This window comes from Bos taurus, chromosome 22 (assembly GCF_002263795.3).
Source record: "Bos taurus isolate L1 Dominette 01449 registration number 42190680 breed Hereford chromosome 22, ARS-UCD2.0, whole genome shotgun sequence".
Taxonomy (NCBI): Eukaryota; Metazoa; Chordata; class Mammalia; order Artiodactyla; family Bovidae; genus Bos; species Bos taurus.
This window is the reverse complement of record NC_037349.1, coordinates 15,467,391-15,485,240: the sequence shown is the minus strand read 5'-3', so window position 1 is coordinate 15,485,240 and position 17,850 is coordinate 15,467,391. Positions and strand designations below refer to the sequence as shown.

Sequence of the window (17,850 nt, the reverse complement as noted above, 5' to 3'; positions counted from 1 at the left end):
ATAGGTATACATATGTCCCCTGATATTTTCTTTTTCAATTGTAATTTTATTAAGTGTGGTTGATTTACAGTGTTAATCTCTGCTGTACATCAAAGTAATTCAATTATTTTGTTGTCATTGTTTAGTTGCTAAGTTGTGTCTGACTCTTTGCGACTCCGCAAACTGCAGCACACCAGGCTTCCCTGTCCTTCTTTATCTGCCAGAGTTTGCTCAAACGCATGTTTGTTGATTCGGTGATGCCATCCAACCATTTTGTCCTCTTTCGTCCCCTTCTCCTCCTGCCCTCAGTCTTTCCCAGCATCAAAGTCTTTTCCAACCAGTCAGCTCTTCACATCAAGTGGCCGAAGTATTGAAGTTTCAGCTTTAGCATCAGTCCTTCCAGTGAATATTCAGGGTTGATTTCCTTTAGAATTAACTGGTTTGACCTCCTTGCTGTCAAAAGGACTCTCAAGAATCAGCTGCAGTACCACAGTTTGAAAACATCAGTTCTTTAGTGCTCAGCCTTCTTTATGGTCCAACTCTCACATCCATACATGACTATTGGAAAAATCATAGCTTTGACTATATGGACCTTGTTGGCAAACTGATGTTGCTGCTTTTTAATATGCTGCCTAGATTTGTCATAGTTTTTCTTCCAAGAAGCAAGCGTCTTTTAATTTCATGGCTGCAGTCACTGTCTGCAGTGATTTTGGAGCCCAAGAAAATAGTCTATCACAGTTTTTATTGTTTCCCCATCTGTTTGCCATGACGTGGCAACTGCTGTGGCAGGACCGGATGCCATGATCTTATTTTTTTGAATGTTGAGTTTTAATTCAGCTTTTTCACTCCCCTCTTTCACCTTCATCAAGAGGCTCTTTAGTTATTTTCACATACTGCCATTAGAGTGGTATCATCTGCATATCTGAGGTTGCTGATATTTCTCCCAGCAATCTGTGCTTCATCCAGCCCGGCATTCTGTGTGATGTACCCTGCATTGAAATTAAATAAGCAGACGGACAGTATACTCCTTTCCCAATTTTGAAGAAGTGTTGTCCCATATCCATTCCAAATGGTTGCTTCTTGACCTGCATACAGGTTTTTCAGGGGGCAAGTATATATATATATGAAAAGGAATACATATATATATACATGTTTATCTAACATGGCTTGTTACAGGATATTGAATACAATTCCCTGTGCACATTTACTTGGACCTTGTTGTTTCTCCATCCTATATATAATATTACGGTTTGTGTCTGCTGATTCCAAACTCTTAACCCTCCCCGCTTCACTAATGGCTATTTTCTTTTTTCCTTCAGTCCTTCAACTTTTTATTATTTGACTCACTAATATGTTCAATACAATTTGAACACAAATAGTTATAACAGGAATCTTTATCTTGTTCCTGATTTTTTTTTCCCCCTGACCATTGAGTATTATGTATGTTCTATGTTTGTGGCAGTAACTTTATCAGTTTAAGAAGTTTTTTCTCTTTCCTATTTGAAAAGAAGTTTTATCATGATGTTGAATTTTATCAAAAAAAATTTTTTTTTGCTTCTGTATCTTACCTCCTTCAATTAGTATTTTCGTACATTTCTTAATGGACCACCACGTTTGCATTTAAGTGATTAACTTCACTTGCTCAGTATTCCACATTGTGATGTTGAATATGCTAATATTCTTAAGGGTTTGTGCCATTTGCTAGCAATTTTCCTTTCTCAGTCACTGGGATAGGGTTTCCATGTTGTTTATTGTGGAAACTCTGTTGCTAACAGAGAGCCTGGCATTCAGCAGGCACTCAGTTCAATGTTGAATAAAGGACAGCTTCAGGAAAAGAGTGGCTCAGGCCTGCTGTGTGCTGGCTGTTGCCTTCATCCTGTACTTTTCTTTCCTTCTCACTTACTCTGGGTGGGAAACTCTGAGATGTGTGTTCTCCAGGGGCAGTGGGGCTGGTAGGATGGATCCCCTGGAACCTGAAACTTGGTTTTCATACATGTAATAAATTAGATATGTAAAATTACTATGTCACGGATATACCATAGCATTATAAATAGTTGCTTTGTTCTTAAAGTTTGTGAATAGGTCCTCAGAATCATCTTAGTAAGTTGTTCTTTTGCTAACTTGCAGCTGATAGAGTAGCGTGTATCTTGGTTAGTGTATTTTTTTAACATGTGGTTGTTTACTTTGTTAAATTTGCTTTTTTTTTCTTTGCTTCTTGATGAAAGATAATGTCCCTGGTCTGCTGAATTGACTGAACCAAAAGTACTCAGAAGTGTCAAAGTACTGATAGTGTTACCATGTAAATACTACCACTGCAAATCCTGTTGTGAGATGGAAATGCAGAATGTGGGGTGTGCTGTTCTGTGAGGAAGGGGCTCCCTGGGTTCTGGATGCTAGAAAGGCCAGATGATGTTTATGTGACTTCTGGAGGCTGCCCTGTGGAGCATCAGAGAGAAACTGTCATCGACACATCTCTGCAGAGCCTCAACCTTGTATTTTACGAGCTAAAACAACGCAATTTTGAAAGCCAAGCATAGGCTCTCAGGATTTCTTAAGAATGAATTGTGGTAACAATGGCTTGATTGCTAAGATTTTCACTCTTTCCCAACCCTTGATTTCTTCACTCTTCAGAGAAATAAATCGATGCTATATTGCTGGGTGTATTTAAAAACCACATCTCAATGCTGCAACAGAACATAAGGAAATTCTTTCTAGTGCCAAATGCAACCAAAGAGTTGTTTAGAAACTGTTCACCACTGAATCCCCAGCTGAGTGTCAACCTGCCAGCTCCCAAAACATAGGCAGTTGGCATTACTCTTTGGCAAGGCTTGCAGACAGTCAGTGAAACTCACTCAAAATCCCTGGGTTCATTTTTCATCCAAATATCCAGAACATCTGGAAGAAGCACTTCCTGCTATCCCCAGTACTCTGTAATTCCCCAGTAATTTTGTTTGGGTATTTCATATTTTAGTAAAATAAAAAATAAAGAGACTGACTAGAAGTAGAATTCTGACTTCTACTAAAGCTCTCATCTGTTGAATCTGGCGTCTGTATCTTGGTGAAAGACTGATTGTGAAATACAGTAATAATACTTAAAATTATGAATTTATAATGATTGTTTCATGTTGCTTTAAAATACTGCAGTGAGTGTTTTTCTTAAGCTGTCATTTTTGCATGTGCACTGAATGATCATGAGAGTGAGAAGGCTGGAAGCTGGCGTGGATGGCTCCCTCACCCCGTCACTGCACCATGTAGAGCGCTGCTTGGCCCCACTGGGGTAACTGTGTGAGCAGCAGGCCTCTGGGTCCTGTGGAGGAGTGGTGATGTTGCTCAGGTGATAGGTCAGAGTCACCAGTGTCCAGGCCTCCCACTTCAATGCAGGTGCCTTTTTCCAGTTATTAAAGATCACTTGCCTCTCGCAAGAATCCCTTAGAAGAAATGGAGTAGCCATCATAGTCAACAAGAGTCCAAAATGCAGAACTTGGATGCAGTCTCAAAAACGACAGAATGGTCTCTGTTCGTTTCCAAGGCAAACCATTCAATATCACAGTAATCCAAGTCTGTGCCCTGACTAGTAATGCTGAAGAAGCTGAAGTTGAATGGTTCTATGTAGACCCACAAGACCTTTTAGAACTAACACCCAAAAAAGATGTCCTTTTTATGATAGGGGACTGGAATGCAAAAGTAGGAAGTCAAGAAACTGGAGTATCAGACAAATTTGGCCTTGGAGTACAGAATGAAGCAGGTCAAAGCCTCGTAGAGTTTTGACAAGAGACTGCATGGGTCGTAGCAAACACCCTCTTCCAACAACACAAGAGAAGACTCTACACATGGACATCATCAGGTGGTCAATACCAAAATCAGATTGATTATATTCTTTGTAGCCAAAGATGGAGAAGCTCTATAGAGTCAGCAAAGATAAGACCAGGAGCTGACTGTGGCTCAGATCATGAACTGCTTATTGCCAAATTCAGACTTAAATTGAAGAAAGTGGGGAAAACCACTAGACTATTCAGGTATGACCTAAATCAAATCCCTTATGATTATACAGTGGAAGTGAGAAATAGATGTAAGGGACTAGATCTGATAGATAGAGTGCCTGATGAACTATGCAATGAGGTTCGTGACATTGTACAGGAGACAGGGATCAAGACCATCTCCAAGAAAAAGAAATGCAAAAAGCAAGATGGCTGTCTGGGGAGGCCTTACAAATTGCTGTGAAAAGAAGAGAAGCAAAAAACAAAGGAGAAAAGGAAAAATATACCCATTTGAATGCAGAGTTCCAAAGAATAGCAAGGAGAGATAAGAAAGCCTTCCTCAGCGATCAATGCAAAGAAATAGAGGAAAACAGTAGAATGGGAAAGACTAGAGATTTCTTCAAGAAAATTAGAGATACCAAGGGAGCATTTCATTGAAGATGGGCTCAATAAAGGACAGAAATGGTAGGGACCTAACAGAAGCAGAAGATATTAAGAAGCAGTGGCAAGAATACACAGAAGAACTATACAAAAAAGATCTTCATGACCCAGATAATCACGATGGTGTGATCACTCACCTAGAGCCAGACATCCTGGAATGTGAAGTCAAGTGGGCCTTAGGAAGCATCACTATGAACAAAGCTAGTGGAGGTGATGGAATTCTGGTTGAGCTATTTCAAATCCTAAAAGATGATGCTGTGAAAGTGCTGCACTCAATATGTTAGCAAATTTGGAAAACTCAGCAGTGGCCACAGGACTGGAAAAGGTCAGTTTTCATTTCAATCCCAAAGAAAGGCAATGCCAAAGAATACTCAAATTACAGCACAATTGCACTCATCTCACACGCTAGTAAAGTAATGCTCAAAATTCTTCAAGTCAGGCTTCAACAATATGTGAACCATGAACTTCCAGATGTTCAAGCTCATTTTTAGAAAAAGCAGAGGAACCACAGATCAAATTGCCAACATCTGCTTGATCATTGAAAAAGCAAGAGTGTTCCAGAAAAACATCTATTTCTGCTTTATTGACTATGCCAAAACCTTTGACTGTGTGGATCACAACAAACTGTGGAAAATTCTTCAAGAGATGGGAATACCAGACCACGTGACCTGCCTCCTGAGAAATGTGTATGCAGGTCAAGTCTGATGTTAAAAAATTCAATTAACATCTGTGGGGAGGACCTTTAGCACCCGAAGACTCAATGTGGTTAAATAGGGAGAATTCTTTTGAGTCAAGTCTTCTAGAGGCAGGCCAGATAATGCTTTCCTTTCGGATTAGACTTTCAAAGATCTGCAGCCACATTCTCCTCCCTCTGGTATGGGAATGCATGCTATTCTTATTTTTTGAAGCTGCTACAGAACTGGGGAGCAGAAGGTGAGACTCAAAATTGAGCTGTTATTCTTGACTAAATGTTTCCATAATTGATACAAGCCTTTGTTTAATTTCCAGAATACTAACAAAGTGAATTTTGACACATTTTATAGTTAGTTTCTGTTTGCTTTTATGGAGAGGAAAACTTCTGGATGTTCTTACTTTGCCATTTTTTGCTGGCGTCACCACCGTCAAGTTATTAATGGAAGTTCAGGGGCAGAGATTCGTGGTACCCATGATGTGAAGGGACCATCATGTAAGATTTCTAATAGTGAAACGGGATCATTTCTTTTTACTTGGTCAGGAGCAAATTGCTTTAGATTTGCTGTAATTTACCTTAGGAAAAAAATGTAATATTTCAGTGATTTGATGTGATATGAGCAGCAAAATCATTTTTTATTCTTTATTTCAGGGACTTGAAGATAAAATGGTCTTTGAATTTAAATTCTGTTGTTGAGAAGAAGGAATTGGGAGAAACTCTTGAGATTTTTATTATTATTGTTGTTAGAGGTTCCTGCCTTGAAAGACTGCTTTCGAAAGACTGCTAAAGACTGCTCTTATTAAGTGATATTAAAACAATGCCTGTTTTCTTCTTGTTTATATTTTCAGGGCACCTTTGATGATTACTTGGAGTTATTCCTGCAGTTTGGTTATGTGAGCCTTTTCTCCTGTGTTTACCCACTGGCAGCTGCCTTCGCTGTGCTAAATAATCTCACTGAAGTTAATTCAGATGCCTTAAAAATGTGCAGAGTCTTAAAACGTCCATTCTCAGAACCGTCAGCCAGTATTGGTGTATGGCAGGTAATTATTTGAAAAAAAATTATGATTTTTTTTTAATTAAAAAATGAAGCATTGTGATTTTAAATAAAAGCTCTATGGAGAGTTTTGGAAAAATACTATCCAGTAAGAGAATCTAATCCATGTTATGGAACTTTCTACTCAACAGTAGTAGAATATACTTTCTTTTCAAGTGTTTATAGAACTTGCAACAATATGTACCATCTCCTGGGGAACTTGCAACAATATGTACCATCTCCTGGGGAATAAAACAACCTTAAAAAATTCTAAGAATTGAACTTATACACAATGTGCTCTCTGGCCATGATGGAACCAAATTGAAAATCAGTAGCAGAAAGATGATAGGGAAATCACCAAACACTTAAAAACTAAACAACACATTTATAAATAATCATGGATGAAAGAGAATGTGTGAAGTGTGAGAACTGTCTCTTCTTTCTTATTAGTCTTGTTAGAGGTGTGACAATTGTATTGATCTTTTCCAAGGAGCAACTCTTTGTTTCATTGATCTTCTCTGTTATTTTACTGCTTTCAATTTCATTGATTTGTACTCTTACCTTTATTGTTTCCTTCTTTCTGATTCTTCTGTGTTTATTTTGTTCTTTGTTTCTAGTTTCTTGAGCAGAAGCTCAGACTATTGATTTCAGATTTTCCCTCTTTTCTGGTACATGCCTTTAGTTCTACAGATTTCTTTGTTAGCACTGCTTTACTCATATCCCCAAAAGTTTGACATGCTGTGTTTTCATTTTCAGTCAGTTCTTTGTATCTTCTGGCTACATATCATCTTGAATGAAATAGAGCAGTTTCTCCAAAAGTACACTACCGCAACTCACTCAATGTGAAATAGGTAGTTTGAGTATCCTCAGAATCACAAGGAAATTGAATATGCTATTAAAAATTCCCGAAAAAGAAATATCCTGGCCCAAATGGTTTTACTGGTAAATTCTAACATTTAAAGGGAAATTAACATCAATTTTACATAATTTGTCCCAGAAAACAGAGGAGGAAGGAATATTTTCTAATTCATTCTATGAATTTAGTATCAGTATGGTAGTAAATCAGGACTAGTATAAAAGAAGATAACAGACTAATATCTGTTGTGAATAAACATACAGAACAGCTTTCAGTTTCGTTTAGTCACTCAGTCACGTCCAACTCTTTGCAACCCCATGGAGTGCAGCACGCCAGGCTTCCCTGTCCATCACCAACTCCAGGAGCCTATTCAAACTCATGTCCATCGTGTCAGTGATGCCATCCAACCATCTCATCCTCTGTTGTCCCCTTCTCCTCCCACCTTCAATCTTTCCCAGCATCAGGATGTTTTCTAGTGAGTCAGTTCTTCACATCAGGTGGCCAAAATATTTGAGTTTCAGCTTCAGCATCAGTCCTTCCAATGAATATTCAAGACTGATTTCCTTTAGGATAGACTGGTTGGATCTCCTTGCAGTCCAAGGGACTCTCAAGAGTCTTCTCCAACACCACAGTTCAAAAGCATCAATTCTTCTGCACTCAGCTTTCTTTATAGTCCGACTCTCACATCCATACATGACTACTGAAGAAACCATAGCTTTGACTAGAGGAACCTTTGTTGGCAAAGTAATGTCTCTGCTTTTTAATATGCTGTCTAGATTGATCATAACTTTTCTTCCAAGGAGAAGCATTTTTAATTTCATGGCTGCAGTCACTATATGCAGTGATTTTGGAGCCAAAAAAAAAATAAATAAAGTTTCTCACTATTTCCATTGTTTCCCCATCTATTTGGCATGAAGTGATGGGACTGGATGCCTTGATCTTAATTTTCTGAATTAAGTTTCTCACTCGCTTCTTTCACTTTCATCAAGAGGCTCTTTAGTTCTTCGCTTTGTACCATAAGGGTGGTGTCATCTGTGTATCTGAGGTTATTGATATTTCTCCCAGCAGTCTTTATTCCAGCTTGTGCGTCATCCAGCCCAGCATTTCTCATGATGTACTCTGCATATAAGTTAAATGAGCAGGGTGACAAATGCAGCCTTGATGTACTCCTTTCCCAATTTGGAACCAGTCTGTTGTTCCATGTTCAGTTCTAACTGTTGCTTCTTGACCTGCATACAGATTTCTCAGGAGGCAGGTAAGGTAGTCTAGTATTCCCATCTCTTTAAGAACAGCTTAATAATAGCTTAACTAATAAGAGTTAGCAGTATATGAGGAGAATTATATACCATGACAAGTGGAATTTTGTCCAGGGATGCAAGCTCTGGTTCAGTATTCAAAATCAACCAGTGTAGTCTACCATAGTTATATTCCAAAGAAGAAAAAAAATCTCATGATTATATCAGTCAGTATATATAAAGCATTTGGCAACATCCAACACTCATTCATTTTTTAAACTCTCAGAAACATAGGAATAGAAGGATATTGCTTCAACTTGATAAGGAACATCTATTTCAAAAAGCTTAAAGCTAACAACCATACTTGTTAGTGAAAGATTGAATGCTTTCTAAGATTAGGAACAATGCAAGAATGTCCACTGTCCCTACTCTTATTGAATATTGTTCTAGAAATTCTAACTAGTCTCCTCAGGCCAATTATGTCTCCAATTTACCCACCCACTGACCACACGTACATGAGGAAGCCCAGTCAAGGTCAGCTAGACCAAAAGTTGTCCACCTGCAGAATAATGAACTAAAGAAATGGTTGTTGTTTTTAAGTTACAGAGTTTGGGATGATTTGTTACACAGCAGTGTCTAATATAGGAGGACTCAATATCCTAAATGTATCAGTTCTCCTCTAATTTACAAATAAGTTAACCTAAAAATTAGCTGATAAATGTAGCACTATCCCCATGGAAGTTCTTCTTTTAATTAGATAACTTACTGTCAAGTTCATAGGGCAAAAGAAATGAAGTAGAATAGCAGGAAAACTCTAAGGAAGGTCAGGGACACACCTTCCTACATATTAAAATATGTTACATAAACTCACTTGTTAAAGTAGAGTGGTCCTGGTGCATTATTCAGACAGATCAATGGAACAAAATAGAAAGTCCAGAAATTCAGTATGTGATAGGTAAAATCTGTTAAATGGAGAAAATCATCAACTGTCTACTGATAGTATTGGGGTAATTAAATCTCCAAATGAGGGGATAAGGGAGTTTGCTCTTCAAAAGTTAAGAGGGAAAAAAAGGCAAGACAGACAAGGAGAGAAAATATTCACAACACATACATCTGCCAGAGAACTTGTGTTCAGATTACGTGAAGGACTCTTGCAACTCAGTAATAAGACAGTTAAATAAAGACATGGACAAGATTTGAAGAAATGCTTCACCAAAGAATATATACAAATAATCAATGAACTCAAGGAAAGATTTAGAATTAGCTACCGGGAAAATACGCAAGAAAACCACAGTGAGATTGCACTATATACCTGTTTTAAAATGAAGACTAATGGTGCCAAGTGTTGGCAATAATGTGTAGTACCTGGAACTCTCATACATTACCAATAAAAATGTAAATGGTTACTTTGAAAAACTAAATTGCAATTTGTAAAAAAAAAAAAAAATAGTTCAACATATACCTACCATACCCCAGCACCTCTGTTCTTAGAAATCCAGGGGAAAGAACATATCCCTGCAAAGACTGTACAGGAGTATCCATAGTAACTTTATTCAGAATAGTCCAAGACTGGAAACAACCCAGTTTACCAAACAACCCACTAGGTAAGTGGGTAAAAAAATCATGATATATTCATACAATGGAGCGCTGCTGCTGCTGCTAAGTCGCCTCAGTCGTGTCCGACTCTGTGCGACCCCATAGACGGCAGCCCACCAGGCTCCCCCATCCCTGGGATTCTCCAGGCAAGAATACTGGAGTGGGTTGTCATTTCCTTCTCCAGTGCATGAAAGTGAAAAGTGAAAGTGAAGTCGCTCAGTCCTACTCAGCAATAAAAAGAAGAATAAATTACTGATAACATATAATATGGATCAACCTCAAAGTCATGTTGAGTGAAAGAAGGAGACATAAAAGCATATATACTGTGTGAATCTAACTATATAAAATTCTGGAAAAACTAATATATAGTGACAAAAAAATAGATCAAAGTTTGCTTGGTGCCAGGTATGAAGAGAGGGGTGGATTGCAAAGCATTGTGAGGAATCTTTGGGGGAAAATGGAAATATCCTTTTGTGATAGTGGTTTCCCAGGTGAGTAATAAAGTGTATATCATAAATGAGTGCAATTTATTATATGTAAATTATAACTCATGATAAGTGATATTTAAAAATCAAAAAGTTTAGATAGAAGTGTATTAGAAATGCAGGAAGTCAGACACTGTCCTGTGCTGCCGATGGGAAGGCGAACTGATCAACCCTGGGAAGTTCAGCTTGGTACTATCAGAATAACGAATACAGTGGCACCTTTGACTCAACTATTCCACTTTCAGGAATTTATTCTACTTCCACACTTCTTAAAGGATGTGTTTGCAGGGTTTCTAATTGTAGCATTGTTTGTAATAATAACCAATAAGGAAATGATTAAATAAACCTTGGTACATTCATGTGATAAAATACTTAAGCAGTAGTGACTCAAGGCTTAAGTTGTGACTTAAGAATGATGATCTCTGTGTCCTGACACAAAATAACTTCCACAGCATCTTAAGTGACCAAAGCAAGGGACTTGACAATGTGTATTATGCTGAGAGGAGAATAAGAAAGTATTTGTGCAAGTTTGCTTATATTTGTTTGCAGACAAAGTGTGTGGAAAGTTATATAAGAAATTAATAATAGTGGTTATCTTGTGGAAAGAACAGAAACTGACAAGGGGAAGAAAGGGGACAAGGAGACTCTTCCCTGTACACTGGTAACATTTGATTTTTGATTGAATTTATAATTAAATAAATAGAAATTTAAAGCAATTTTAGGAGAAGGTAAAGTCCTGCATAGATTTGTTATAAAGAAAACTGTCAAAAATAATAAGATTACACAAAGGATTTTTTAAAATACAAGATAGGTATTTAAAATACAAGGTAGGTAATCTTCATGGGACAAGATTTCATTAAGTTGAGATTAGATAATCTTCATGGGACAAGATTTTATTAAGTTGAGCTTCAATCATGTTTTGCTTCTATATTTCTAGTGGTAATTGCATTTCTTAGAATTAGTAAGTTCTTAAGTAGTGATCACCAAGTGCTGTGCACACAAAAAAGAAAGAACAATGGTCACAACGTTTCCCCAGTCCACACTCAGTAATGTGCACTGGTCCTGGGACCCTGCATCACAGAGGTCTTGGTAGGTCTCAGTGGGGCCTGGTATCTGTGTTTTTCTAAAGTTCTACAGGTGATTTGGTAAATGCCACTAGAAAGGAATCATTGTAACTGGTGCCTTGGGTATGGCTGAACCAGATGTGATGTGTGGTCTGTTAAGTAGGACAGTTTCACAAAATGAATTCTATTTAAAGTCATCTTTATTTTTGAATATAAAACATTCCCTCTGATTGCACTACTTTCGTTTCCCTTTAGATATGCATAGAGTCAACTAACTTTAATAGTGTATTTTTCTTGGATGTGTTCCAAATTCAGGTCCCTGCCCACCTCCGGTTGGAAAGATAGAACATATTGTTTGGGATATTCAAGCCTAAAGTATCTGAAATACCTTCTATCAGTATGGCTTTTTTGACCTAAATAAAATCATGGCATTATAGAGAAAAAGTTTTACATATTCTTGGAATGTTTAGAACTAAGGAAAGACTTTTTCTTTGACTTTAAATAACATGAAAAAGGAGGATGAAATATGGACACAGTCATTGTGGTTTTTGGGCTTCCCAGGTGGCGCTGTGGTAAAGAGTCTGCCTGCCAATGCAAGAGGCATGGGTTTGATCCCTGGGCCAGGAAGATCCCCTGGAGAAGGAAATGGCAACCCTCTTCAGTATTCTTGCCAGGAAAATTTCCATACGCAGAGGAACCTGGCGTGCTACAGTCCATGGGGTCTCAAAGAGTCAGACATGACTGAGCACACATGCAATTGTGATTTTTCATTTCACACTTTTTTTTTCTTTCAGTTGGCTTTTGAAACAATGAGTGTTATATCTGTGGTCACCAACTGTGCTCTGATCGGAATGTCACCACAAGTGAATGCACTCTTCCCAGAGTCAAAAACAGACCTCATTTTGATCGTAGTTGCCGTGGAGGTAAGTGAACATTTAAGTCTATTTTAAACAGTCTGTATGTCAGATGCCCGTGTTCTTCTAAAGCAGTGATGTCCCTGCCTGTCAGTGATGGGGCAGTTCAGTGACTTGCATTAACTGGTTAGAAGGCAAAGCAGTTCAGGTAATGGAACACACGAGGATCCAGGCTGTGCGTTCTTGGTTGTTGCCTACGTACAAAACAGTCACCATGGTACAAACAGGACTGTTACTTTTCCAGCCATTGTGCTGGTGTGTCTAGTGCTGAGGAGATAAATCCTATTTGAAGTAGAATTCTGTGGACTTAATATTTTTTTTTAGTCAGTTTTAGGGAATCTGTAACTTCTACTTTCTTAAGCAAATAAATCCTAAGAAATGCTTTTTGATCATGACTTGTTTAAAGTCTCATTTGCAGCAGGTATGGGATTCATCGTAAAACGCTCTACAACTCCAAGATGTAAAGAATAGGAAGACCCATAATATCACATACAAAGTATAAGTTGGCTGTCTGTGTATTTCTTTGACATTTAACTTGTTTATCATATTTCTGAATACAGATTACTGTACATCTTGAAAATGAAGCTCTAATCAATAACAAATGGAAGAATGTGCAGGAATTTTCTTCTTGTGATTATAGTTGTCAAGGATACTGTGATCTTTCATTTTTAGATATTAAAAAAAATAGAATAGTAGTAAAAGTTTGTCAAAGCAGAACTTAGTAGGGTCACAGAGCGGTGATTCAGGACTTAGGGCTAACCCTAAGAAATGAAATGAACTTGTACATTTCTGGTAGTAGAAGAAAGAGATTCTGCTTTGTTCTGTTTGCTCTTTTAGCTTGTTCGGCAGGAATCTGTGTTCATGATAGAAGTTGTGTATAGGGTATGTGTTTTGGAGAAGGATTTTAGATAGCAGCAAGTAGGAAGAGAAACGACTGAGCGACTTCACTTTCACTTTTCATTTGCATCCATTGGAGAAGGAAATGGCAACCCACTCCAGTGTTCTTGCTTGGAGAATCCCAGGGACTGGGGAGCCTGGTGGGCTGCCATCTCTGGGGTTTCAGAGTCAGACACGACTGAGGCGACTTAGCAGCAGCAGCAGGAAGAGAAAGAGAATGTTTTGCAGATAAAAGTAAGCCTGTTTTGAATTTTGTTGGCTGAACAGGATTTTGGAGAGCTATTTGCAAGGTGACTTACCACCTGTGGCAGTGAAAGAACAAGACAGAGGTCCCTCAGACGGGATGGCCAACCAACCAGGCTCACAGTGCATCTTCTTGATTTAAGACACGGCCCTTAACTCTGCAGATCTTGGAGGCTGTCTTTGTCAGCACATCCGGAGCTCATTAGTGGCTTTCAGCTTTAGGGCTGGCTTTCATTTAAAAATCATGAGGCTCAAGGAACTGACCAGAATACCAGGTAGTTTATTTGCCATAAGGAGACTTTTCCAATGCTTATAACAGTCCGTGTTCAAGTAGAAGTGGAACTGGTTATTAGATGGTTTCTTAGTGAATTTAGTGGCAGAGAAAGAGGAGTGTAATAGGCTTAAGAGATTCAGAAAACCTAAAAATCATTCCTTCCTTCAAACAGAGCAGAGCTCTGTCTGAGCCGGGTCTTGGTGTCCCATCATCAGCTTCTAAGCAGTGATGGATGATTTCAACACTTCCCACTTCTTGATTTTGCTGTCACTTTTTCTAGACTCCTGGCTGGCCCAGTCTTCCTATATATTCCCCTTCATTACGCCAGTGTTTTCTTTTGTATCAGTGGTCTCTTAATCAGATATCAGGAACTGATCTCTTAATCAGTTTTAGCAGGAACTTTGTTGTCCTGAGGTTCTAACCCTTATGCCTCCTCTTAGCATTTTAGTATCTTCCTGTAGTATTCAAGCAACTATTTTACTGTCATTATCTAAATTGGCTCTTTAGAGTACAACAGAAATAAAAGCCTTGATTAAAAACTCTTGTGAGGAAAAACCTTAAGTTTTCTATAGAAAACATATTCTTTAATTGTGACTTTAATTTTTACTTTGTTACATTTTTAAGCCTTTTATTTTGAAATAATTATAATTCAAAGGAAGTTGGAAAGATAGTACAGAGGTCCTAGGCACCCTTCACCCAGTTCGCCCCAGTGGTTACAACTTACATAACTGTAACATGATTTCAAAACGGAAACCTTGACACTGGTATAGTGTGTGTGTGGTTGTCATTTTATCACATGTATTGATTCATTAAACCCCTACAGTCAAGATATGTGCATTTCCATCATCACAAAGGTCCCCCTCCTCCTGCCCCCTTATAGTCACACTGGTATTCTGGTCCCTCAGCTCACCTCTGTGAGCATCAGTGGTCATGAATCTCTTCTCCATCTCTATAATTTTCTCATTTTGAGAATGCTATGTTATATGAACGGCAACCTACAGTCTGTAAACTTTTCTTTGATAACTTGTTATTAGTAAATTGTGTCTCCCCCAAAAGTCTGTTGAATTCCTGACCCCCAGCACCTCAGAATGTGACCTGATTTGGAAATGGAGTTGTTACAACTCTAAGTAGTTCCAGTGAGGTCATGCTGGAGTAGAGGAGACCCTTATCCAGTATGACCATTGTCCTGACAAGAAGAGAAGAGACACAGAAACCCAGGGGAGAGTGCCCTGTGACGAAGGAGACAGAGATGGAAGCGCTTTAGCTCCAGGCCACGGAACCCGGAGGACTGCCGTTAACCGCCAGAACCCAGGCAGCACCAAGGGAGCAGTCACCCATCCAGGTTTCAGAGGGAGCAGGGCCCCTGAAGCCATGACTTCAGACTCCAAGTCTCCAGATTGTGAGACAATACATTTCTGTTGTTTAAACCACCTGGTTCCTGATACTTTGTCGTGGCAGGCCTGGAAAACTGTGTTGTAACCTTTCTGTTTGAAGAACTTCCTTTAACCAATGCTAGCAACAAATTCTCTTAGCTTTTCTTTATCTGATCACTGTTTTTCCCCCTCTTTGATTCCTGAAGGATAGTTTCATAAGGTATGGAATTCGTGGATTACAATTCTTTTCTTTCAGCACTTGAAAAATATTCTGGCACATCCTTCTCCAAGGTTTAGGTGAGGAATCTGTTTTTATTCAGACCGATGGTAGGTACTGTTGCACTTTTCCTCTGGTTGCTTTTGAAGTTTTTTCTTTAGTTTCCCCAAATTGAGTTAAATGGGTCTTGGTGTGGATTGATTTATTTGTTTGGGGTTTACTTCACTTCTTAGATCTTTAGGCTTATTCTTTCACCAAATTTGGGGAAATTTCAGGCCTTATTTCTTCAGATACTCTTTCTTCTTTCTTTTCTCCATTTGGGATTCTGATAATCTGAATTTTTTTTTTTTTTTCCCTACAGATCGCTAAGGTTCTGTTCATCTTCTCTGTTTTCTCTCTGCTGTTCAGGTTGGGTGAATTCTATTCATATTCCTCAAGTTCATTGATTCTTTCCTCTGTCATTTCCACTATACTGTTGACCCCATCTACTGAGTTTTTAAAAGTTTCTGGGATTACATTTTTCAGTTCTAAAAGTTCCATTTAGTTCTGTGTTGTAATTATAACATCTGGGTTTTGTTTGTTTTGCTGAGATTTTCTGTTTTTCCATTTGTTCCAAGAGGATTTGTACTTGATTGTTGAAACTTTTTTTTTTACAATGACTTGTGTTCACTCAGGCTGCTCTAACAAAATTCTGTAGACTGGCTGGCCTAAATAAGACATGTATTTCTCACAGTTCTGAAGTCTGGAAGTCCAAAATCAAGGTGCTGGCAGATTTTGTGCTTGTAAGGGCCTTCTTGGCTTGTTGAGAGCTGCCTTCTTACTTGCTGGTGTCTTTTTTTTTTTTTTTTTAAGGTCACTAATCCCATCATGGGGTTTCACCTTCAGGACCTCATCTCAACCCTCCTGTGCACCACTGGCTTCATGAGAACCGAATGATGTCTGCTTTTCTATCTCAGAAAATAGGCTACTCCCTAGAGTAGTGACTAAAACACTATAGGGATGCAGTTCAGTGTTTAGATGACTGTTGAATTAACGGAGTTTTAAAAAGGAAGCTGGGAATTTCAGTGTTTATTTAAAAAGGGAAGATGGATATTTTTGGATAAATTTATTTTCAGTATTAGTTATATATCTATATTTGTTAGTGTATAACATTTTCTGAGTCCTGCCTGTACAACACAAAAGGATGCCCAGTGCTCATCCTTTTCACTCCTTAGTTAAATAAATTACACTCAGTATTGAGTGTGGCTCCCCAGGTGGCACTAGTGGTAAAGAACCTGCCTACCAATGCAGGAGACGTAAGAGACCTGGGTTTGATTGGGAAGATCCCCTGGAGGAGGAGATGGCAACCCACCCCAGTATTCTTGCTTGGAAAATCCCATGGACAAAGGAACCTGGTGGGCTACAGTCCACAGGATCACAAAGAGTTGGACACGACTGAGCGGCTAACTCTACTCTATGTATATTTCACTGAATCTGGTGCTAAGAGAAGACAAAGCCATCTTTTTATTTTTGTCTTCAGGGATTCTGCTCCTTCTGTTTTGTCTTTTTTCGTTGAAGTATAGTTGATTTACAGTGTTGTGAAGAATTCTGCTGCTTCATGTAGTCAAGAAGAAATGGATATCTAAAACCACACTGTACACACCCACAGGTATCTTTAGTTTAGTACGTTTACCAGAGATGCAGCTGGGCAGGAGAAGGACATGCCAAGTAAATGGTCTGTGGAGCAGAAACCCATGAATTTCGTTCAAAGACAGCAGACCCTTTCCTGGCTATATCTTTTTCCTTTGGTAAGCTCTTGGGACCTCTGTAGCCTGTTTTGAAAAGTCCTGGATGTGACTTCATTCTGATTTCCCAGAGCAGTTAGAAAAACACCTTCCTCCATGCTGGTGGAGACATCTGACTCAGAATTCTGACCCTATGTTAATCTACTCTGAGGATGTCAGTTAGGTGTTCCTGTTGACCGGAAGCATAGGAGACAAAAGCACAGCCGTGGGCTCATTTAGAGTCAGTCACGACATAGAAGAAAGGTGTTTAAAATTAATCCACATAGGCCAAAATGCCAGCAGTGTTTTAGGCTGTTTTGTTTCTTCTACGTTTACACCTCTGAATAAGAAGTATTTCCTTTGGTTGCCAAGGCTAACGTCCTGTAAGAGAAGAATGATTGTTTTTGGTGTGTGCTTGTTTTGATGAGGATATAATTGTAATGTTATGAATATTTACTAATATGGAGATCATTACTAATGTGGCAATCACCGGGAATAAGTCAAAGGGCCAGGAGGTATGAGGAGGTTGTAATAGATAAATGTGTACTGCTCTTTCACTTTCTTTGTTTCTTTTTCTTTTATTGTAGTAAAGCATAAATAACATAAATTTACCATTTTAACCTCTTATAATTTTTTAGTTGTATTAATAAACACATTATGTGAAATTTACCTTCTTAACCGTTTTTAAGTGTATAGTTCTGTGGCATGAAGTACCTTGATATTGTTAAGCAATCATCAGCACCGTCCATCTCCAGAATTTTTTCACCTTCCCCAGCTGAAGTGCTGTACCCATTAAATACCAACTCCACATT

The 17,850-nt window shown here is 38.5% G+C and overlaps 1 protein-coding gene across 8 annotated transcripts in view; it reads left to right on the top strand.

Annotated features, from left to right (window-relative positions):
* The window catches only part of ANO10 (anoctamin 10), a 277,242-nt gene that overhangs the window by 99,509 nt on the left and 159,883 nt on the right, over positions 1-17,850 (top strand). For all 8 annotated transcript variants that reach the window (XM_059879755.1, XM_024982851.2, XM_024982847.2 and 5 more), the window contains 2 exon segments: positions 5,937-6,128; positions 12,152-12,280. In XM_059879755.1, the coding sequence (XP_059735738.1) occupies positions 5,937-6,128; positions 12,152-12,280 (321 nt within the window).